This window comes from Aspergillus ruber (genome assembly GCF_000600275.1).
Source record: "Aspergillus ruber CBS 135680 unplaced genomic scaffold scaffold00019, whole genome shotgun sequence".
Taxonomy (NCBI): Eukaryota; Fungi; Ascomycota; class Eurotiomycetes; order Eurotiales; family Aspergillaceae; genus Aspergillus; species Aspergillus ruber.
Genome location: NW_024467315.1, coordinates 481,579 through 504,646, shown reverse-complemented (window position 1 = coordinate 504,646; position 23,068 = coordinate 481,579). Strand labels below are relative to the sequence as shown.

Genomic DNA, 23,068 nt, shown 5'->3' with positions numbered 1-23,068 from the left:
TGAATATTCCTATAGAGAACTTGCAACCTATTTTCGGTTTTGCCTCCAGGATTCGGAATCTCCACTGGGATCGTGGAAATCCCCAATTCGGAGAAGAGAAGTGCGACTTTTGGGGAGCGGAGGAATGTTCGAACTCCGCCGTGACTCATTATTATCAGGGCTATTCGTGATCTAGAAATGAAGTGACAATCCACGCCATATGAATATGCTGCATAACGGCTATATAGACCTACAGGCACTGCGACAACTGCTGCCCTGTAAGGATACTCCTGCCTCGATGCGAGATTCTCACGTGTCTCGGCTACCGCGATAGATTGACTCGTCCCGAGGCATCGCACCAGAGTTCGTTTGCGATTTCCCCTGCAGCGCCGATGATGCTCTCTACTGCTCCAGATTGGCCTATGCCTGCTCTGTGCCTAGAAACTTACCACATCTACGACGGAAGATTCACGCCCGCTGCAGGCACATCATAGCTCTGGCCAACTTCCGAAACACCTTCTGTTGTTCTCTTATGATTCCCCAAATCCGGGTTCTCTTCCCCGCTCACTTGCTACATCTGTCCTTCTCCGCAATGAATGGCCGCGCCGGGTGATATCACAATGGTCAAAACTGCTAGATCTTATCAGTGCCAGCGATGTTCGCGGTCTTTTGCTCGGTTGGAGCATTTACAACGTCATGATCGTTCGCGTATGTCCACTTTTTTTCCCGGTGTCCCCTCGTAGGCATCTGATATGGGCGATCAGCACCAGGATTGACTAGGGGTTGTTCTAGATACCAAAGAGAAACCTTTTGTGTGTAACGATTGTCCGAAATCTTTTACGCGCAAGTAAGTCTTTTTTACCCTCTCTCCATATCCCCGCCTTCTGCATATCACGCACGCTAAGATATCTTGTAGGGATTTGTTGGCTCGCCACATCCGCTTATGCCACTCGCCATCGGAGGGGCCTACTGATAATCACGATGCTACAGTAGCCCCAATCACGCCCACGACGACTACCTCGTTGGTAGAGGAGCAATCCTCAATATCGGGCACTCATGGACCGTTTCAGCCCATGGCAAATGCGCCTGGCGAGAGTGCAGCAGCGTTGTCTGATTCGTTCAACGCAATGGGGTCCTCGTCTTTGTACGATGGGGATGACTTCACCTCCTTCCTGGATAGCATCTCCCTCCCTAGTCATCCCTACTCGGTTGCTTACCAACCCTTACCTTTCTTCCCGGTTTTCACAGCTAGCGATCAAAACAATCTGCACTCACCTTTAGACTATGTCCCGACTGCATCGTCTGAGAAAGACAACGCATCGGTCAACGACGGCCCCGCGCCATCCAGATCGGTGCTTCCCCGACATGGCACGCATTTACCATCACTTCAGCCGGAGGGGTCATCCCTTCAGCACAATAAGGCTCGTCAGCCGAAGGACTTTGTGCCGGTCACGGGGCAATATCGAGATCGCATTGTTGCATCACTGTGGGAGTACTCGAATGTACTTCCCCCTAACCCGTCTATTCCATCGCGACATGCATTGTCACGATGTGTTACCGGTTACTTTATTGGTTTTCACGACCATTATCCGTTCATGCATATCCCGACGTTTACTATTGACGCTATGACATTACCACTATTTCTGTCAATGGCGGCATTGGGTGCACGTTATTGTCGTGAACCAGACACCAGTAACAATCTATATCAGGTAGCGAAGGTCGTAACCTTGGAGCACATACGACGGCAGTTTCAGTCATCCAGGGAGACTTCCCAGAATGACCAAAACCTGTTGGAAACAATTCAATCGCTGTTGCTTCTTACATCCGTTTCCATGTGGTTTGAGCACAATCCACCATTCCAAGAAGCACTCTACATCCGGAGCTTCATGGAAACATTGGTACGACAGGGGGGGCTGAATTATCTGCCCAACTCAGATGGCTCCTGGGAGAGTTGGATCTGGCGCGAACGTGTAAAGCGAACGAAGTTGATCGTGTTTTGTTTCTTCAACATCCAGACCATTGTCTTCGATATCCCTCCTATGATTCTAACAGAAGAGATTCAGTTAGACCTCCCATGCACCGAGGGCGAATGGCAAGCGAGCAGCCCTGCTCTCTGGCAAGAAGAGCGCCGCCAGCGCAAAAATGAGCCCAAGTTCCAGGACGCACTATGGTCTCTATTCTGCCGTAGCCCTGGGGCAATCGAAGGGCGAGGAGCTCTAGAAAGCTTTACATCGCTAGGCGGCTACGTGCTCATCCACGCCATAATTCAAAATATTTGGTCCATGCAGAAAACCTGCCGCATGCCTGGATCACGGAGCCAATCGCTTACCACGGCAGAAGTAGTCGCCTTTGAACAGGCACTTGAACGCTGGTGCCAATGCTGGGAACGCAACCAGGAATCTTCAATCGATCCTATGAGCCCTCATGGTCCATTGTCTTTTACTTCTGCTGCATTACTACGCTCCGCATATATTCGTCTCAACGTGGACTTCAGTTCCGCGCGACAGTTGCAAACATGGAAGCCAAGGCAAATTGCCCAGTCACTCCACGATAATGTCCGCGTTCAGCGAAGTGAGCGACTTACCCGCGCAGCGCTACACTGCGCACATGCGCTGAGCACACCGATCAAACTGGGCATCAACTTCGTCGCGCATACGCAGGTTGTCCTCTGGTCGAACCAACACGCCCTCTGCTCACTAGAGTGCGCCGTACTACTTGCAAAATGGCTCGAAGTTGCCACGGCCCCAGGGATGTATCCCGGTGGATTGACAGAGCAGGAAACGAAGCTGCTGGATTTCGTTATCGAGATGGCGCTGGAAACCAAACATGAGACATCTCGGGAGTGGTTATTGGAGAATAACACGAGGCTTAGCGCAACGGTAACGCGGTTATGGGCGAGGTTGTTTACGGCAGATTATATATGGGAAATGGTTAGTCTCGTGGGCCAGTCATTGAACAGTTACGCGGATATACTGGAAAACGAAAGTACATAATAGCATAATCCTTGCATTTTCAACCTAACCTAACCCAGCGTTTCTTTCTCTTTCCCTTCTGCTTCGGCACAAAACTCTTCTTTATTCCCTCCCACCGCTCCTCACCTAGCCTCAAGCCTTTCTCCTTGACGAGCCGCTGGAACCCCTTATCTTTCTCCGTGAGCTTCAACCTGATTCCAAGCAGCCCAGCGAGGATAGGGGCCAGATCTTGGGTGGCAAAAACCGGAAATCTTCACTTTTAACCCGTTTCTTCTCCCTTCGCTCTGGACGCGCCCGACCTCCTCCATGATGACGTCTGTCAGGGTCTTCCCTCCTTTGTTGTTTTCGCCTTTCGGGCTGGTGTCGATGATGCTGGTAACGGTTAGTCTAGCGGTAGTAGTAGTAGCAGTAGTATCAGGACCGGTGGGGACAGTGCTGGCGACAGAGTCTAGACGGGCATTGGAGACGGAATCAATAAAGTTGGTGAGATCGTATAATAAGACGTGTAGTTTATACCATAACTGTAGCCAGGGCTTGAGGATTGAGATGGTGGTGGGGACGGGTGGTTGGTTAGTTGGAGGTGCTATTTTTGCTTCAGTAGACACGGTGATGGTGGCAATTATGTGGAAAAGTTTTTATAGTGAAGGATACCAGAAACAGTTGACGCTCATCAGAAAACACCACCAAAGCACAGCCCTGTTCTGACATAGTCCTACGAGCAGCAAGAAATCTATCATCAGCCTTCTAAGCCATAACGTAACAGTGCAAAACGACTGGCAGATTGGGTCTGCCTCAGACTGTCCCGGCTTGTTGAACCGGGGGAAATATACTACTCCAGTACTTCCCAGGTGAGGATCCGGCCGCCGAAGTATACTTGGGAGACAGATTATTCCAATCATGCAGTACAAATGGTGAAACAACGCAGCTCTTCGAATCTTTCATTCAGTGGTTCAATGAGGGCCTCAGTCCAAGTGTTGAGTGATAAGAGCATCTCTGTCACCTATAGACTCTACACTAGGTAAGATCCTGTAGTCTATCATTGTAAAGTCTGCGGGGAACCTTTTCTCAATCCAATTTGCTAGATGGCAGTCAACGAATCATGTGGAACTGAGGGCTCCGAGTACACAAGGCCTGGCTCAGTGGAATTGAGACCAGTATATTTTTCAAGTTTTGTTAATGCCAATCGCTTTCTTCGCCCCAGCAAATCACACTGAGCTAGGTTGGTGGCTCACTTTGATTGAAGCCAACCGACTACTCAAAAAGCATACTCGTGTGTTGGACAGGATAGCAGAGCAAATGCCCATCCCAGATACAGATGGAAGGAACCGCCAAATTAAAAGCGCAGGACAGGGCATTCAGAAGCACCTTTAAGTCAAGGGAAAATCAAAAAAATTCGGACATCTTCGTACGGCCCATCACACTGTCAAAAACGAAAGTCTTGGATACGAAAGACAAGCAAAACCGTGACATGCTTGATGCGATGAATCGAGTATCAGTAAGTCCTCTCGAGACGACCAATCCAAATACCTAAGATACTAATCGATGGAGGTACGCCGCAACAATGTCATGTCAGTTATGAGCATGACACATCATGAATTCCTTTTTCGGTGATGAGAAGACAGTTAATGAACTGCCAAAGAAAGAAAGAAAGAAAGAGATATTTCAGTGTTGTTTCCCTCACTGTGTATTCCTGTGGGCCAGTGAGGGTCGTATGATGTGCGTTATCCCAAAGAAGGGAACAACTTTATAGAAGTTAGCGGTCTCAGTTATTATCCTGTCTTCGACGAACTGAGTTGAGGTAGATTATTTCTCTCATCTTTGACCTAGTGCAGCACCCGTAAAAGCGACAGCTGCAAGATCACGGACTCTGAAGGCTACAATGACGTAGCCCACATATTATTTCTTCCCTAGGAGCCTTGTGCGTCCTTTTTCTTCATGGGCTCATAATTCACAATGGCCATGTCGTCACCTGGAGTCTTTTGTCGATCTGGGATGTGGTATTCATCCAGGCTTGCGGCAGGGAAAGGGTCAGAGTAGAGAGAATCAACGCCTATCAAGTCATTATCAGGTACAGGGCAAATATCATATTTACCTCCATGTTCTTCGGTCTCTTTACATTCATGACACCCCCTGCTGAGCGTAGACAAGGTCCCATAGAGCGTCAACGACGAGACGGACGTTTTCGACATCTTGATGGTCACCGGGGGGGGGGTTTGTGGTATATTACCGCTTCCATTGCTTATTGAGGCTTTATTAGAAGATTAAGAACAGCACTCTTTTAAGATGAAAGAAGAAATCAAAAAAAGGCACATAGGTACATAGTTTTGCATACCGTTTTATGAAGTCTTTATGTAATACTGTGCTGTAATTATTGGATCGTTTATGCATCTCTATATTCTTGCGGGGTTGCCGGTTAAATTGACAATTAACCATCATCATCATGCACGACAGTGACAAATCCGCCACCAATATGGTGATGGCGATGCAGACCCTTCCTGCACCCCGGGAAGAACGGATCTCACAGGTTTCTCCTCATCGCGGTTTGAGCCGATTATCATAAGATCAATTTAGGCGAACCCGGCTGATCTATACGGCCTGAGATGCTTATAAGCCCTGCCAATGCCCTTGCTTGGCTCTATTGTCTCCATTCAGAAGTAGTAACCCATTATGTCTCCCTGGCTGCTGGCTCTGCATGTGCTCTGCCTCCTCTGTCGAGGACTGGCCTCTCCCGTGCTTCATCCACGATCTGACGATTACTTCCAACCCAATTCCACTGGCCTCTGGATGCAACATGGCTTTGAAACTGTCCTCATACAACCCTTTGGATATGACGGCTTTCGTGTCCGTGCATGGCCTTTCCGTCCCCCTACTGGACAGGAGGCCAGCTTCATCTATGACCCTCCGCTAGAAGGGCCTGAGAACGGTGAGGCGCACAGAATGCAATTCGACACGACTTCCGTTGGCAACCACAGTGTGACCATTCGGAATGGCAACATTCTTGTCCGTACCACAGGATGGGGCGGTAACCCCGGGGGATATCGACTTGCTTTTATCCGTGTCGAGGATGATGGTTCGGAAACTCTCCTCACCAACGAGTATGCGCCACTCAAGTCTATAAACCCGCGGTACTACTCTTGGCCCGGATCTAACAGCGAATTCAACGCTCAATTTTCGTTCAGCACGACGCCAGATGAGCAGGTCTATGGTACGGGTACGCAGCAAGACCATCTCGTCAACAAGAAGGGGTCGACGATTGATCTGGTCAATTTCAATACCTATATCCCCACGCCTGTCTTTATGAGTAGTAAAGGATATGGCTTTGTGTGGAACATGGCCTCTCAAGGTCGCATGGAGTTTGGTCCCTGGCGCAACAGATTCACGGCGGATGCGGCCACAGTGGTAGACTATGTGATTTTTGCAGCGCAGCCAGGAGACTACGACACACTCCAGCGTAGACTGTCAGCACTTACCGGCCGTGCTCCGACGCCGCCAGACTGGTCGCTGGGATACCTCCAGTCGAAACTGCGATATGAAAATCAATCCGAGGTTGTCTTGCTAGCTCAGAACTTCAAGAAGCACAATGTTCCCGTCTCACTGATTGTCATCGACTACCAGTCCTGGGCGCATCAGGGCGACTGGGGCTTGGATCCTGCCTTGTGGCCGGATGTTGCTTCGATGGCCGCTCAGGTTAAGAACCTTACTGGTGCTGAGATGATGGCGTCCCTGTGGCCCAGCGTGTCTGACAACAGCGTCAACTATCTCGACATGATGGCCAATGGGTATCTAGCAGCTACCAAGTCCGGTCCTGGAACCACGGACTCCTGGAATGGCTCGTACATTCGCAACTACGATGCCACAAATCCCGCAGCACGTGCGTTCCTCTGGAACACGCTGAAGAAGAACTACTATGACAAGGGCATTCACAACTTCTGGATCGACCAAGCCGACGGCGGCGCCCTGGGTGAAGCGTACGAGAACAACGGCCAAAGCACGTACATCCAATCGATTCCCTTTGCCCTTCCCGATGTGCTCTATGCAGCAGGCACGCAGGCAAGTGTGGGTAAGCTGTATCCCTGGGCGCATCAGCAGGCCATTGAGGATGGTTATCGTAATGCGACGAACAGCACTGTGGGCACTGCATGCGATCATATTTCCCTCAGCCGATCTGGATACATCGGATCTCAGCGGTTCTGCAGCATGATCTGGTCGGGAGATATTAGCTCCGTGTGGGAAACCCTTGGACTCCAGATAGCCAGTGGTCTATCTGCTGCTGCCACGGGCTGGGGTTGGTGGACTGTCGACGCGGGAGGATTCCAAGTTGACCCAACAGTCCCATGGAGTGCCAACATTGACACGCCTGAATATCGCGAGTTGTATGTTCGATGGTTACAGTGGACGACTTTTGTGCCATTTATGCGCACTCATGGTTCCCGAGCGTGCAACCATCAGAGTGCTTACACCTGTGACAACGAACCTTGGTCCTATGGCGAGGAAAACACACCCATCATCGTTTCGTACATTCAGCTACGATACCAACTCAAGGCCTACCTCCAAACTATATTCCAACAGCTTCATGAAACAGGCAGGATGATCATGCGTCCGCTCTACATGGACTTTGAGCGATCCGATCCCAGCGTTGCTTCCATGACCCAAGCCAACACCAATGTCACCACACAGCAGTACATGTTTGGTCCTCGTCTGCTCGTGACGCCCGTTACTACTCCGAATGCGACGGAATGGTCGGTCTATCTTCCACAGACGGGTGATAATAGTACTCGGCCATGGACATACTGGTGGACGAACCAGACGTATGCTGGAGGGCAGATAGTGACTGTTCCTGCACCGCTAGAGCATATTCCTTTGTTCCACTTAGGGTCGCGCGAGGAAATTCTTCGTGGTAATGTTTTCTGATATCAGACGTTTTGTACGAGATCATAAGTGACCCTGTCTATAATCTATAAATGCCTGGCTTTTAGGATAGGACAAGACGAGTTATTTCCCAATTAGCAAGAAAGGAGCATAATAACAACGCTATAGTACTCCAAATATTCTATGTTCTACAAGTAGTTATGGTCATTTAGTATGTTACGTATGCCAACATTGTGTTAGCGTTTGCGTTCCCCCAGGACGGAAACGTCGCTGCAATCAACTTCAATCTTATTACCTCGCAAAATCGATCCTTATCAATCGCAGGAAACCTCCCGCGCCGACTAACCAAGTACGGAGCTCCGTCTCCTGGGCTCCCGGGTTCGATTGATCCCTTTATTTCATTGCAGGAACTCCCCGCACATTTCGCAGCTAGTCCAGACGATGCATCTCGAGCAATGGATTTCCTCCGCATGCAGTGGAGGTATATGACGGATGGATATAGCAATTCCACATTCATCGGAGGATATGCAGACGATGGATCATTGAATTACGGACTCTACCGAAGTGGCGGTTGTTCTATCTCCCATGCTCATAGATGAAGTACTAGATATGTGTATTCTCTCTTGGCTAGTGTAGTTGGTCTCCGTCCGACCGCTTTGGATGTACCCAGTGAAGATGGTGATTGGGTGTTCCAGCCTTCTGTCCGTGGGTCGGAATTGATGTGGGCGACGGGCGGATTTAACACGAGTGGTGGTATCTTCGGAGCTAAGTGGGAGATTGGAGAGGATAATGGTTTTTCTGCCAAAATCGTTGTTCCTGATAAGTTGCACGGCACGATTCTAGCTCTGATGGATAGCCAGCGCGCGAATGTTGCGGTGGATGGGAGGCCATGTGTAAATTCAGATATATATAACGGATTTATGCGATTTCCGAGCCTTGATGATGGATCCCATTATAAAGTAGCGTGAGTTGTTTAATATACATTAGCTTGTATAAGGACCTCGGCATTTATTAGGGCGTTATTAGGCACGTTACAATAAGATTGTGGGACACGGAGATTGGCGGCCGGAGATAAGGAATTCCGACGAATTCTCTGCAGAATCCTTATTTTTTTATTTGCCATGTTAGCTTCCTCTGTACAGGGCAAGCCAATGGATAGTTGCATTGTATGTGACAGATATGACAAATACAGCTTCTTATATAGCATCCCCGTGTATAAATGCATACCCCATACCCCAGGGGTACATCTGGAAATGCTAGATGCTATCCCACGTACACTCCGATCCAAGGTTCGGTCGGAGTTAGCTCGCCACATGGCAGCCACTTAAGCACCGGAGATTCCCCCGGATTTAAAACTCAACTCCCTATTAATGACGACCTTGCATCCCGTGGTTCTTTGCCGATTACACATTGCGATTTCTTTTAAGTTGCCTCTACTTCGTTCTCGTCTTTCACCTATCTCAAACACTGCTCATCTCAAATCAATCCTCCATTAGCAGCCAAAATGATCCCCCTAATCATCGACAACACCGACACCCTCGACCCCTCCTCCACAAACCAAACCGCCACCTACCAAGGCGCAACCTCCTCCTATACTCTCTCCGCCATCTCCTCCGCCGCTGCTGCCTTCCCCTCTTGGTCTCGCACCGCGCCCTCGCACCGCCGCGACCTCCTGCGCTCTGTCGCAAAACTCCTCCGTGAGCGCAGCGATGAGCTCTGCGCGACTATGATGGCGGAAATGCATGCGCCAGAGCTCTGGGCGCGAGCAAACGTGCAGTTTGGTATGGATATGCTGGAGGAAACGGCGGGATTGATCTCTGATGCAATGATTGGAGGGATTCCCGTTTCACAGGGGGAGAGTTATGCGATGGTATTTAAAGAGGCTATGGGGGTGGTGCTGTGTATTGCGCCATGGAATGCGCCGATTCTTTTAGGGTTGAGGGCTGTTGTTGCGCCGTTGGCTGCTGGCAACACGGTCATTTTTAGAGTATGTCCCCTTCCACCCGCCATCCAGTATCGCATTGGCTAATAAGGACAGGGCTCCGAACTAAGCCCCAAATCGCACTACCTGCTCGCGACCCTCTTCCGCGACGCAGGCTTCCCACCCGGCGTGCTAAACTTCCTCCTCAACCGCCCCGAAGACGCGCCCGAGCTGTACGAGCTCACTATTAACCACCCGTCCGTGCGCAAATGCAACTTCACCGGTTCCACGCAGGTAGGCCGGATCATTGCGTCCAAGGCCGCTTACGCTCTTAAGCCTGTGCTCCTCGAATTGGGCGGGAAGAACTTTGCGCTTGTCCTCGATGACGCAAGGATCGAAGAAACTGCCGAGGAGCTTGTCAAGGGCGCGTTTTTGAATAATGGACAGATCTGTATGTCCACGGATCTAGTCTATGTGACTGAAGCTACCGCGCCGAAACTCGAAGCCGCCCTCCTTGACCGCTTGAACAAAATGACAAATAAACCACGCCTCATCTCCTGCGCCAGTAAATCAAAACTGACCTCCCTCCTTGAGGACGCACGCATCAACGGCGCAACAATCCACCATCCCCCATCCTTCCCCCCCCCAACCCACGATTCCAATGATTCCACCTTCCCCCCAACCCTCCTCACAAATCTCTCCCCAACCTCCTCCTTCCACACAACCGAGTCCTTCGGTCCCCTCCTCGGCATCGTCCGCACCCCGGATCTCACGGCAGCAATGGACCTGATCACAACCTCAACCTACGGCCTTTCCGCATCAATCTTCACCTCGTCACATTTTACGGCGCTGAAACTCGCCGAGAAAATGAGAGTTGGCGCTGTGCATGTGAACGGAATGACGGTGCATGATGAGCCGACGTTGCCGCATGGGGGCGTGGGCGAGAGTGGATTTGGGCGGTTTGGAGGAAAGTGGGGGGTGGAGGAGTTTTTGGAGGTTAGGACTGTTGTGCTAAATCCCTGATTTCGTTTTATACCTAAGTCCTTAATTGATTGGTACTATGTATAGAAAAAATTTATTGTTTGCGTATATCATGGTCTTTTTTAGGTTTGTGGGGCTTTTTGAATTGGTACTGTTTAGTACATTGTACAGTGCCTGTAAAAGTACGAGCAATCATGTTGTCATGGTATAATGCATAATACTTTTCTGATTTTCAGCAATCGGCCGGATGGTGTAGTTGGTTATCACGTATCGTTAACAGTTCCATAACTGATTCCGATAAGGTCCTGGGATCGAGCCCCAGTCTGGTCATTTTTTCGCTTCTTTTTTTGGCACTTTTTTCTGCTAAAACCAACGACTTGCTTAATAGATATAGCTTAACTTCAACACTACGCATGTCCGAACAAAAACATTTAAAGAAACGACCCGAAATCACCATTCATTACCCATAACCTAAACTTAAAAACTCAGATAACCATCAGCGCCAAACTACCAATATCAATATCAATCAATCACCAAAAACCAAATAAAACCCATCAATCCCATCGCATCGCAAACGAATAAATCCATACGGATATTTTCATGATCCTCCCGTCCCATTTTCCAAACCAACCAGACCAAATGAAAACAGACCAAACCCAAATCCGCCCGAAAACGAACGATGAAAACGGAAAAGAAATTGCGTGGAGTCATAAAACCGCGAGTCGCAGCTGGATGAGTGTTGCAGCAGTTGCAATTGCACTGGCAATGGTAGTCATACAAGAACATGACACGTGATAATAGTACAGGTGTAAAGAAAGACTAAACGACATAGCCCTGGGGATATCATGATGAAAGAAAGTAACAAAAAGAAAGAAAGTAAAGGTCGAGATTGATGGAGATCACTTCAGATCAGCCCAGACAGTACTGAGCCATCCAGAGCCCTCGGGCTGCATAGTAACAGGCCACTGGTCGCTATCGCAGCCTTCTAGGAAAGCAAGGACATCATCACCGCCGAGGTTCGTCGACGGAAGACTGCTTGGCACACCATCGGCGCCGTCTACAGTCATCGGGGGCGATGCTGCGGTTGCAGCTGTTGCGGTGGGATGGCTGACTGATCCCGGCGGCGGTAGGAGAGGAAGGCTATGTGAAGTGGCTGGATTTATCGGAGGCAGGGACTGGGAATACGGAGTTTGCCGCGATGGAAGCCATGAATTTAATGGCTGTAGTCGGTTGCCTGGACCGGGGGGACCGGGGGCGTATTGCTGGGGCGGCGATTGCACAGCCGGGCCCAGGGAAGGAAGGTTCGAGGATGTAGTGTTGAAGATAGGCCCGTCTGGAGTCGGGTGGTGGTGATGAGGGTGATGATGTTGCAGTGATGGCAGAGAATAAGGAGATTGCGATTGGAGAGGACGGCCGGGTGGCAAAGGAAGACTGGGACGCCGTTCCTTATCCGAGACTGGTAGCGGCAGAGGACTGTTGTTGTTCATGGGAATCCAGGATTCGCGACGGCCGCCTGCTCCATCGAGAGGCATATCCGCCATCAATGTTTCACCTGTTGGGCTCCGGACGGCCGCATTGCTGCCGGTATCACTGGCGTTGGTTGCCCGGTCACTGGCGGCGGTGATGTTGTTAATGGTACCATCCTCCTCATCAGGCAAACGATCCTCAACGCTACCGAAATCAGCGAGCACCTTTTCGAGAAGTCTAAAGTCATCGCCTCCACGAGTGCCGTTTGTCTGCGCCTCCATCGCATCAGAAAGCACATCGTACTTGCTCCGCGACAACCGACGCACATCTTTCTTCACCTTGGTGAAATAGCTGTGCATCCGATGCACTGTCCGGAACCATCCACGGGCCATCTTCAAACGCAACCGCATCTCACGCAGAATTTCAAGACTTTTTCGCGCCTGGATCTGGCCCTGGTGATCGGAAACCGCGCCAGCGCCGGCCTTCGGCCCAAGCATGCCTTCAGGATCCATGTGTGGAAAGTGTGCCGTGTAGATACCGAGTAGGGCCGCATTGTAAACGGCAAAGCCCACCAGCGGGTTTTCAACGAGCATTCCACGCTCCGCACACGTCAAGACGAGGTCCATCATCTGTCGACCTGCCTTGAACAGCTCCCGGGCACTATCCCGGAAGAACCCATCAGGTGTGCCGGTCTTTTCAGAGAAGGGTGGTTCATCAAGCGGGCCGACCGGCTCATTGGACCGCATCGGAAGGAAAGGCAGGTTGGCCCTGTGAAGTACAATAACCGAGAGGAAAAAGACCACGTGCATCACCATATATGATGCCAGGGTATTCTTGTACATGATATGGGTATCCGTATTTCGCGGGGAATATTGCAGATTCCGTGAAAGACTGTCCTGAAACTCATTCAGCATCAGACGCAGCTTCGCGAACCGCGAATCAGGATGCCATGGAGGATATTGCTCCGCCCTATGATCGTCAGCTTGTACAAAAAATACACTAGGGTATGTGCGTACCGTCGTCCCGAGCACGACCACTTGGCAATACTTCCCCAGACACGAGTAATCCGAATAACCCGGCTCAAAACAGACTCTTCGGCCCCAATCTCCCACCGATCAATCTCCTCTTCAGTAGAATCCTTCCTCCGCGAAATTGGTGACCACGCCATAGTGTCCGAAGCGCCGTTGGTCTGCAGCTTCTCGTCACCCAATCCCCCCAGACTCTGGCGGATACTAGGGATCTGCACGCCTTGGGCACCAAAGCTCTGGGGTCGTCGCATGACAGGCTCGTTGAGTCGGGATGTTCGAACGCGCTCGCCGAAAGCGAATGCGTTGTCACTCGGAAGCTGGATTCCGAGCTTCTTGGCCCGGATCATGCGAGGGCGGTACTTACCGCTACTCAGGCAACGGTCTAGAGTAAAGCATGCCCAGAACGTGCGGCGCTTAGTCTCCTGGGCAATGACGTCGTCTGATGTTTGTTCCTTGGAGTCGGTTCTGAAGCCGCCGGGGGAGCGCGGGCCGTCGCGTGCGGGGACTTCGTTTTCGAGCTCAAATGGTAGCCCCATGGCCTGCGACATACGGATTGCCATGCCCACGTACAACCACGCACTCTTTCCCCGGCACATACTCCATTCGTGTAGGGCAAGCATCAACAATGCTTGCACGCGGGTAAGATCGGGAGCGGCAAGATTGACGCCATCGAGACCGGCCAGCCGGCTGCGCAGCGCATTTGCGTAAGATTCGGAAGCGACAAAAGGATTGGACGGGTTCCCAGCGGATGATGGGGAATGATAAGCGACCAACTGAGGGTGAAACCGAGCTGTCAAAGCAAGGACCCCGAGTGGTATAAGCGGGTTCAATTCGGATTTCGGAAGCGGAGGACTTTGCGAGTGGTCTCGAGTACTATCCTGCGGCGTACTGTTTGAAAGGGGTGAAGTCTGCGAATGATGTGACAATTGTCGGATCTGCCCCAAAAACGTAGCTGGATGAAGGAACGGAAGAAGAGTTGCATAATGTGACTGGAATAGATCAAACACCGCCTCCCAAACCTTGACGGTCAAAATCGATGAATCGAGGACGTCAAGGGCGGTTTTCGAGGCATCTCTGTTGACTGACGAAACCGATTTTCGCGGACGCTGTCGTTTCGGACCATCCAGGTCACCGTTGATATCTCCCTCCAACAAAGTACCATGATCTCGCTTGATCGCGGCACCACTACCACCACCAACGCTGACAGCCGGGGCAGGATAGACGCAATCTCGACCAGAGGATTCACAGGCGCGACAAGTGGTATCGATACCGGCGTTGACGCATTTGATCTTGCTCCGACGACATCGGGCGCAAGCTATACTGGATCGCATTGTGTGTAAGTGTATTCGTAGATAGATGGTAGGTAGGTAAGTAGGTAGGTGGTCGAGAGACCGGGCCCTTCACTCGGGCGACAATCAAGTATGCTTTTGTTTCCCCTGCGTCACCCCAGCGTTGCTTTTTCCGGATCCCGTTATATTTCTTTTGCTTTCTTGCCGTGAGTCGATGCGCAGATGAATTCGGTAGTCGCACGGGTTTGGACCAACAGTCGCTCGCCCGAGTAAAAAAATGGAGGTGCACGGCGAACCGAAAAGCGAAGCTGAATCCGCGTCAGTATGGCATATTTAGCCGACGGCCGAAGGACCTACCGTAGTCTACCACACAGGTTACAGATAGGATGAAATGACAGGTAGAGAGGAGAGAGAGGAGAGAGAGGAGAGAGAGGAGAGAGAGGAGAGAGAGGAGAGAGAGAGGAGATTCAACAACGGAAGAATTGAAAAGGATGAGAAAGAGACGAGAAAGAACAGAAGAGGCTGAGACCGAGGAATCCACGTGCGGAAGAAGCGGAGTGTGGGGGAAGAGCAAGAGGAAAAGTCGGGGCAGCGGGCGGCAATCCAGAAGGGGAAGAAAGTGCTATGTTGTATTAGGTATGGAGTATGCTGTACGGAGTATGAACACTATGGAAGGAATATAAACGAGATGACCGGTTCCGAACATAACAAGGATCAAATATAAGCAGAAACATAAACGAACAGCAGCCAAAAAAGAGCAGATCCGTAAAAAGTGCGGAGGGCGTATCGTACGGTATTGCCGGGTTGGGGTAACAGTAATTTACCATACTTGTACGGTACCGAAGTAAGGACGCCGAACGGACCCGATTCCGACCGGTTCACGGAATGTACGGCTCGGTAAGTATTTTCTACGGGTGCTTCTTCTACGAGGGCGTCAAAGTACTTCTACAAAGGATTGAGAGTGTGCTATATCTGACTATCCTACAGGGTACATGGTCTACTGTTCATGGCTACAGCATACAAGTACACAGAGTCATAACCGTCCAGTGCAATAACATACTGCAGTTCCTCTTAGGTAACACTCGCTCATTTCCGGCCCTTTGTCGTTGGATCCCGGCGCATTGTCGGTACACCTTTTATCCCAGTCCAATTCCCCATTCTCGTATTCCTGTTTGCTTTGCCGATCGACTTGTCACTTGACCTGTGGTCCGGGGGCTGTCCGGGGTAGATTTTGCCATCCGTCCGCTGCCAAGATTGGGCCTTCATCAGCCGAATCTCCTTCCTCTCCTCTACAGGTACATGCGAAGTACCCCGTACAGTACTTGGGATAGTAGAAGAGGGGCCTCGGTACGCCCATTCCAGCAGCTTACTCCGTGCGATTGATTCCCCTGCAGCGTTCGGGTTCCCCGCGGGGAAAGATAGATCGATCGGTAGCTTCTCCATACATACGCCAGGTGTGCTGCCACTGATGTCATGTTTACAAGCGGTAATCCTAAGCACCTTACCTCCACTAGTATATGCAGTAATGTATACAGAGACAAGTGCTCATACATCTAACGGTGTGCTTGTACATAATCCGGAATACCCAGACCGGCAACTCCCCGCGCTCTTCTTAGCCGGTTGTCCCGTACAGTCGCCGTCGCCGCTTGTTCGTTCGGGCCCGTCCGCCCACCATGATTGGTTCCCCCAGAGGGACCCTCCCAAATCCCGAGGCCCAGTGACCCGAACCCCGCAATTTCCCAATCGGACAATGCCCGACACGCATGTCCCCCGTAGTTGCAAGTCCTGCGTACGAAATCTAGGTGTGTACTTGTATTGCCATACATACCTGTGATGCTGAGGGGGGATAGGCGAGGTACATGCGAAAGTATATACAACACATGGAACCAGCCACAGATCCTGGACGAAACCGGGGTAAATGTCTGTACGTAATTAAACGGGATAGGAGAATTCTTGGCATCACTTGTCGTATAATTAACTGCTCCCGTCATCGGATATTAAGCGAGCAGCCGTCTTTTCTTCTCCATACCGTCCGTCTCTGTTCTGTACAGAATACCAGTACAGCGTCCTAGCACAGTGTCGGAAATTGACAGCTGCTGTGCACTGTATGTCCGACTTGCCACCTGTCAACTTCACATTCTCGACTTGGCCGTGGTACACACAGATTCATATGAAGCGGCAGAGTCAGTCGGCGGGTTGAACGTTCATGGGCATTCCGAGTCCTGCCGACTTCTGCCCGGACTACCGAATTGGTAACGTCGGGCGGGTGATTGGTTAGTATGTTGTACAGTAGTGGTCCGTGGTCCGTGTATTCTGTGTCTATGTGTGCGTGTGTGTGTGTGTTGGTGTCACATACGTAGCACTATCTGGACTGGCAGAGCTGTCGAGTTTTGGTCTTGTTTTGGGCTAAAGTGGGTTGGTTTAATTTGGTAGGGTCGTGTGGGTCATGTGATTGATTTAGCCTAAACCCTGACGGACAACTCCCGGGGTAAACGAGCGATACGGTATCAGGTATCCGGTATCAATCTGTCTATTGTGCTATATTAGGGTATATAAGATATGATATATGTATGGGTATAAATATCTATAAGAAATGAAACAATCATGTCACAAATGGACTGTGTCCAGTATTAAACGTCATAGAACCTATTATCGTCAGCACTCGCCTTTTCCCACTATTTGTTAGACAATACATACCAAGATGCCAATGCGATTATCAAGTACATCATCATGAGCAACACGCCTTCGAGCCAGTGCGATTTACCATCCGCGATTAGGTAGTTGACCTACGATATTAGTTGATAACCTACTACAGACGGGAGGTGGGCATACCAAAAGGACAGAGACGAAGAGGAGGATCACTTGGAATCCGTCGAAATAGAGGGTCTATGACTGTCAGTTCTGAGAATAAGAATAACTCCAATGGGACGACGAACCATATCCTCATTGCCCTTGATCCATCCAATCACAATGATCAAAGGAAGCACTAGCAAGGCAATCTGCATACTCGATCCAACTGCAACTCCAATTGCCAGATCCATCTTATCCTTGCATGCCACCGTTACGGCCGTCGCGTGCTCTGCAGCGTTACCAACAATAGGAAGGAGAATAAGCCCGACAAATGTCTCTGAGATAGGATGTTCCCGTACAAGAGCGTTGATCGAATCAACCATGAATTCAGCACACACAGCAACAAGCGCTGTTGAAATCCCCAGTGTTACAAAAGCAACGATGAGGTGAAGCTGGGGCTCTTCCTCCTCGTCATCGGGATTTTGCAGCTTGATTTGATGCACGTTCTGGCCAGCCATACTGGCGGACATTTTGCCGATTTGTGCGATTCCGCGACTGGCGTCACCCTCGGCTATCTTGACTCGTCGCTTCTCGACTTTTGGGCTGGGTTTGTTGTAGATTTCCGTGTGGGTTCTGAGTTGGAAGAAGAGGTAGCATCCGTATACGACGAGGAGCATGATGCTCGTTCCTATTCAAGTTAGAGATGACCATATGCGTTGCATGATACGAACTCACCTCTCGACAGAGCAGCGACGTTTTTAGTGCCCGCTGTATCCGTTAGTATGTCTTCTCTTGGACCGCGAGGATAAACGCACCTTCGGACCACTGGTGAAAGGCTGTAGGAATGATCAAACTACCCACAGCCAATGCAAGAAGACTAGCGGCTGTTTGCGCAACGACGGGGTTGAAATGCTGTTCCAAGCGGTTGAGACCACCGAAAAAGAAGCACATCCCCATGACCAGGAGCAGATTCGACAGCATACTTCCAACGAGCGAGGTTTGGACAATTACGATTTCGTCTTTGGCCAGGGCGATGATGGCCACAATCAATTCGACAGCGTTCCTGTTTAGTCAGCAGTTGTCCAAGGTTGGTATGTTGGTCAAACTCACCCGAATGTCGCATTCAAAAGACCACCGATAGTCTCTCCGGTGCGCATGGCAACTTCTTCCGTGGCATAACCCAGCATAGCCGCAAGAGGACTGCACTGTTAGTTGTGATCTTCTCTCATAGATAACGGGGTCATACATAATGGCAATAAAGTTAACCACAAAGACGACGACCGGGTCTATTCCTTTGACTTGGCTCAATGCAACTACTACCGTTAGCACCTCTCCCATATTAGACAGCCTGGCAAACTCACTTCCAACTGGGGCCGCCAAAATAAAAATATTCATCCACGAATTAAAGACTGTCGCTTTCAACTGGCCCACCAGCGTAAACTTTTGTTTATCCTCCTCCTTGTCCTCTGGATCTCCGTCTGCTGTAGAAGCCGATGCGGTTTCGTCACCATTCCCTTCCCCATGGTTCCTCCATTTCCCTAGTAAAGACTTCCTCTTGCGTGGTCCTCCTTCAAGATCTCTTTCTTCCTGTTCATCCTGAAACGACACATTGATGGGTTCCCGACTGTGCATTGACAGGTCCGGTCCTTCAACGCCACCACTACTCTCTGCTCGCGATACGCTCGCCGTATTCGGACGGGTATGACCTTCTGAGGCTCTCGACAACGACGACTCAGGTGGAAACGAATCCGAATGCTCGGGTCCTTGCAGTCCATCTGTCATAGACTGTCTCCGGCGACGCTCTTCGAATAAAGGGACGTCACCGGCGGTGCGCACCGGGGCTAGACGGCTTTCGAGTTTAATCGAACTAGAACGACGGGGACGAGATCTGAATTTCTTAAAGGGGTTATGGGTGGACGGTTCGCCTTCTTGGTCGTACCATGCGAGGTTTCTGGCTTTGCGGCGGTAGATGTCTAAATGCCAAGACTGTTAGCCAAGACACTCAGCGCCGTGGTTGGGTCAGGGATGGAAAATGGGAACCTGGGCACATACGCATGTTGTGTTTATCAGTAGCTTAGCTATGCTGTCCAAGATATTTCCAAGATATCCAAGAGAGCCAAGAGATTCTTATAGGAGATAAATTCTTCAGCTTCAGCCACTTGGGTCAAATTGGGTCAGACGGTGTGGCGCGTATTCTGTACCAAGAGAGGCACACGAATTGGTGGAGCGATGAGATCGTGGCTCGACAATCGCGCCGCAGTGTGGCCAGACAACGAGCAGGCAAAGATATAAATATGATAATATGACAGAAATAGGATGCTCGATCGCGGTGGAAAGCAGGCAATAAAGAGAGAAGACGGCCGGCAATACCCAAACAGACGGTGGACAATGGTTGAATCCCAACAGACAGACAACGCACCACTGATTTACGAGAGAAAAAGAAAACCAACGAGTGACAGGCGAGAAACGAGCGAAATGAAAGTGGGAAAAGGAGATTTTCGCAGGGAAGAACAGAGTTTAGGAATGTGTTGTTTGGCCGTCCTTCATTTGTGTTTCGATGCTATTTAGCATGCACAGCCACCCCGATATGCAGATCGTGGCTTAACCTGTAGGGAGGACTCTGTACGGAAGCACAATAATTTGTACAGTGCAATATTTTCACTAGGAGAATATGCAGAGTACAAGTATTCCTGAATATACCAGTGGCCAATTGGTCTATATATCCAGATCTTAGCTGTCAATTCCCCCTCATCTCCTGAACAAAGTTATCTGCAGGACCCAGTGGTGACTAAGCGGCTAGTGGGTCGATAGTGGCCGATCCAGAATTTTGGGAGTCAGGTACAGTGTTCTACAAGTACACAAGTACGCTCTGAATTGATTCAATTGGTGTTTAGTGTATGGTTCTGGAAAGACGTACTCCAAGAGAGCAAGCAATATCTCCCGAGTATGAAGTAGGTCTGGAACAATCGTCGACTCCGTTTGATTAGATCTAACTTCAGGGTAATTAGATTTACCAGCGCATCAGCCAGCTAAGCTCCTTTAGCCATCTTGCTGCAGAAAATTGAAGTCATTCTACATCACGTGATACTTTGTCAATGCTTATTTTGGTTGGTCGATCAAAAATGTGACATGTGTCATGTGATATACAACGAGTAGCCAATCACATTATCTATTACTAGAGAAGGATATTTCCCGATCGGGAAGAAAGGCATACTGGATGTTTACGTGACACGTGAGAAACCAGTAATTAGACAGGAAGAACACTGTTCTACTCTCTCTTACTCAAAGTGTCTGTATGTATTACTTGAGCAGTTCTGAATCAGTGCAAGGAGGGTGCAAAAATAGCCTGACAAGGGAATGCCATGACATCAAAAGCACTAATCTATACCTGAGCTGTATCAAATACACCGACAAAACACAGTGAAATCCAGAAGCAGGCACTGGATAGCACTGAAGCTACCGAAAATTCCATCACATGACCCCCTTGTTACCACGCCCATTCCGGAGCTCCCTGCCTTCTGCCACCTCCTTCCTTCCTTCCCTCTGTCCACTCCTTCTTCATCTTCTTCTTCTTCCTCCCCAGTCCCGTTCTTAATTCATCGGCATCTTCTGGTGAGCCTTCCATCAACTGTTCACTCTTCTGCTTATATCTCTTTTCTTTTCACTGATCGTTCTACCGTGCTTCACTGCTTCATAGCGTTGACCTCTACGAACCTATTTGGTAGCTTGTCACTATGAAGCTTTCACTCGCCCTCGCTGGGGGCTCCCTCTTGCTGGGACGTGCCCTGGCTGATTTGCCCACCATCGAAACCAAGGTACGCTCCAATGAAACCATGGACTCTACGACAGCTAACCAGTCTCATAGGGCTCCAAATTCTTCTATTCCAACAACGGTACCGAGTTGTAAGTGACCTTGTTAATCAGCCATCTCGGACCCTACTGATTACTGACCATTGCAGCTTCATTCGCGGTGTTGCCTATCAGCGTATGTGACCTCCTTTCCATATAACAGACAGTACTGACATCTCCCAGAGGACTACTCCACCAACAGCACTGGCGAAAACGACAAGTACATCGACCCTCTCGCCGACTCTACTAGCTGCAAGCGTGACATTCCGTACCTGAAAGAGCTCCGTACCAACGTCATCCGGACCTACGCTATCGATCCCTCCAAGAACCACGACGAGTGCATGAATGCTTTGGCTGATGCCGGTATCTACCTCATCACTGATTTGTCATCCCCGCACGAGTCTATCAACCGCAATGAGCCCAAGTGGGATACAGATCTGTTCTCGCGGTACGCCAAAGTCGTCGATGCATTGGCCAAGTACCCCAACGTCATCGGCTTCTTTGCGGGGAACGAGGTCGCCAATGCCAAGAACAACACCAACTCGATTGCCTACGTCAAAGGTGCTGTCCGCGATATGAAGGCCTACATCAAGGAGAAGGGCTATCGTGAGTCGCTGGCTGTGGGATACGCCACCGATGATGATGCCTCGATCCGTGCCGACTTGGCCGACTACTTGACCTGTGGTGACAAGGACACCTCCATTGATATGTTCGGATACAACATTTATGAGTGGTGTGGTGAGTCCTCCTTCGAGAAATCCGGATACAGTGAGCGGACCAAGGAGTTCAAAGACTACCCTGTCCCTGCCTTCTTCTCTGAATATGGTTGTATCCACCCGCGTCCTCGAAAATTCTCGGATGTTCCCGTCCTCTTTGGCGATAAGATGAATGGTGTGTGGAGCGGTGGGATTGTCTACATGTATTTCCAGGAAACCAATGACTACGGCCTGGTGTCGGTCGATGGCGACAAGGTCAGCAAGATGGAAGACTTTGACTATCTCTCCTCCCAGATGGCCAAGGTGAACCCGACCGGTATCAAGAGTGCCGACTATGAGCCTGAAAACACTGCTCGCGCATGCCCTTCTGTTGACAAGGACTGGGAGGCTGCCAAGGAGTTGCCTCCGACCCCGAACTCGGACCTGTGCTCTTGCATGGTCGACACTCTGTCCTGCGTTCTCAAGGACTCGGTTAACGAGGAGGACATGGGTGAGCTCTTTGGCGTGGTTTGCGGCTCCGATGGCGTGTGTGATGGCATCGCTTCCAACTCTACCACTGGTATCTACGGCGCCTACAGTGTCTGCAGCGCCAAGCAGAAACTTTCCTTCGTCATGGACCAGTACTACAAGAAGCAGAACAAGAAGTCCACCGCTTGTGACTTTTCCGGTGCCGCTCGTGTGCAAGATTCCTCCAACCCCAAGGGCACTTGCTCTGCTCTGATCAAGCAGGCCGGGGCTGACGGCACGGGTTCAGTCACCTCTATCCCGACTGACGTCGCTGGTGAAAGCGCTAGTTCGACTTCGGAGGGTGCTGCCGGTGCTCTGGTAACTCCCACTGCTGTCAATGTTGGCGCTTGGCAGTTTGGAGTCTACTTGGCTACAGCTATCGTTGCGGGTGCCGGAATGATCCTTCTGTGATGAAGACGTGTGTTATGTGCGTTAGTCTTGCCAGGAGGCCTCTTCCTGTTATCTGAGTGGAGTATATATTAACAGATTCGTTCGTTTAAGGGGGTCTACGTGGGAATAAAGAGGACAGTCTTAATACTTATGATGTTATGTAGTGATGGATCAATGGATTATTTCAATCATTCCTGCTGTATATGATTATTCATGCGGCTTCGGCGACGTTGACCGATGAGCTCCACCCGGGTAGACTAAGCTTCGGTGATCTGCCCGGCAAGCCGAGCCCGCTGGAAAAGAATCCGAG

General features: G+C 50.3%; 6 protein-coding genes and 1 non-coding gene across 7 annotated transcripts; 5 read left to right on the top strand and 2 right to left on the bottom strand.

Moving 5' to 3' along the window:
• Positions 1 to 599: 599 nt before the first annotated feature.
• On the top strand, positions 600 to 2,972 carry EURHEDRAFT_459312 (transcription factor domain-containing protein; the record flags this gene model as incomplete). The annotated part of the gene is made up of 3 exons (XM_040784569.1): positions 600 to 687; positions 772 to 826; positions 896 to 2,972. The coding sequence occupies 3 exons, from the start codon at positions 600 to 602 to the stop codon at positions 2,970 to 2,972; spliced, it is 2,220 nt and encodes a 739-aa protein (XP_040637633.1).
• Positions 2,973 to 5,602: 2,630 nt separating this feature from the next.
• Positions 5,603 to 7,994, top strand: EURHEDRAFT_413973 (putative sugar hydrolase). The gene has a single exon (XM_040782299.1). It carries the CDS (start codon positions 5,619 to 5,621, stop codon positions 7,860 to 7,862), a length of 2,244 nt encoding a protein of 747 aa, XP_040637632.1. The 5' UTR covers positions 5,603 to 5,618; the 3' UTR covers positions 7,863 to 7,994.
• A 1,330-nt stretch (positions 7,995 to 9,324) lies between these two features.
• On the top strand, positions 9,325 to 10,764 carry EURHEDRAFT_403993 (putative aldehyde dehydrogenase; the record flags this gene model as incomplete). The annotated part of the gene is made up of 2 exons (XM_040780272.1): positions 9,325 to 9,807; positions 9,859 to 10,764. 2 exons carry the CDS (start codon positions 9,325 to 9,327, stop codon positions 10,762 to 10,764), a joined length of 1,389 nt encoding a protein of 462 aa, XP_040637631.1.
• Positions 10,765 to 10,963: 199 nt separating this feature from the next.
• EURHEDRAFT_t98 lies at positions 10,964 to 11,052 on the top strand. Its single transcript has one exon. It is a non-coding gene; the product is annotated as a tRNA-Val (tRNA).
• A 569-nt stretch (positions 11,053 to 11,621) lies between these two features.
• On the bottom strand, positions 11,622 to 14,548 carry EURHEDRAFT_459274 (putative C6 transcription factor; the record flags this gene model as incomplete). Its single annotated transcript, XM_040784565.1, has 2 exons — positions 11,622 to 13,158; positions 13,206 to 14,548. 2 exons carry the CDS (start codon positions 14,546 to 14,548, stop codon positions 11,622 to 11,624), a joined length of 2,880 nt encoding a protein of 959 aa, XP_040637630.1.
• A 2,633-nt stretch (positions 14,549 to 17,181) lies between these two features.
• EURHEDRAFT_516532 (hydrogen/calcium exchanger domain-containing protein) lies at positions 17,182 to 19,352 on the bottom strand (the record flags this gene model as incomplete). Its single annotated transcript, XM_040786486.1, has 9 exons — positions 17,182 to 17,292; positions 17,339 to 17,392; positions 17,443 to 17,984; positions 18,032 to 18,064; positions 18,112 to 18,359; positions 18,407 to 18,496; positions 18,543 to 18,609; positions 18,658 to 19,269; positions 19,349 to 19,352. 9 exons carry the CDS (start codon positions 19,350 to 19,352, stop codon positions 17,182 to 17,184), a joined length of 1,761 nt encoding a protein of 586 aa, XP_040637629.1.
• Positions 19,353 to 20,797: 1,445 nt separating this feature from the next.
• EURHEDRAFT_387623 (glycoside hydrolase family 72 protein) lies at positions 20,798 to 23,052 on the top strand. Its single transcript, XM_040779713.1, has 4 exons — positions 20,798 to 21,111; positions 21,162 to 21,199; positions 21,256 to 21,281; positions 21,329 to 23,052. The coding sequence occupies exons 1-4, from the start codon at positions 21,031 to 21,033 to the stop codon at positions 22,777 to 22,779; spliced, it is 1,596 nt and encodes a 531-aa protein (XP_040637628.1). The 5' UTR covers positions 20,798 to 21,030; the 3' UTR covers positions 22,780 to 23,052.
• The last annotated feature ends 16 nt before the right edge of the window (positions 23,053 to 23,068 follow it).

Bases quoted from the DNA above. Each gene is read 5' to 3' on its own strand.
- EURHEDRAFT_413973 (XM_040782299.1), top strand. From the start codon at position 5,619: ATGTCTCCCTGGCTGCTGGCTCTGCATGTGCTCTGCCTCCTCTGTCGA.
- EURHEDRAFT_387623 (XM_040779713.1), top strand. From the start codon at position 21,031: ATGAAGCTTTCACTCGCCCTCGCTGGGGGCTCCCTCTTGCTGGGACGT. The intron at 21,112-21,161 runs GTACGCTCCAAT...CCAGTCTCATAG, and splicing joins TGCCCACCATCGAAACCAAG to GGCTCCAAATTCTTCTATTC. The intron at 21,200-21,255 runs GTAAGTGACCTT...TGACCATTGCAG, and splicing joins TCCAACAACGGTACCGAGTT to CTTCATTCGCGGTGTTGCCT.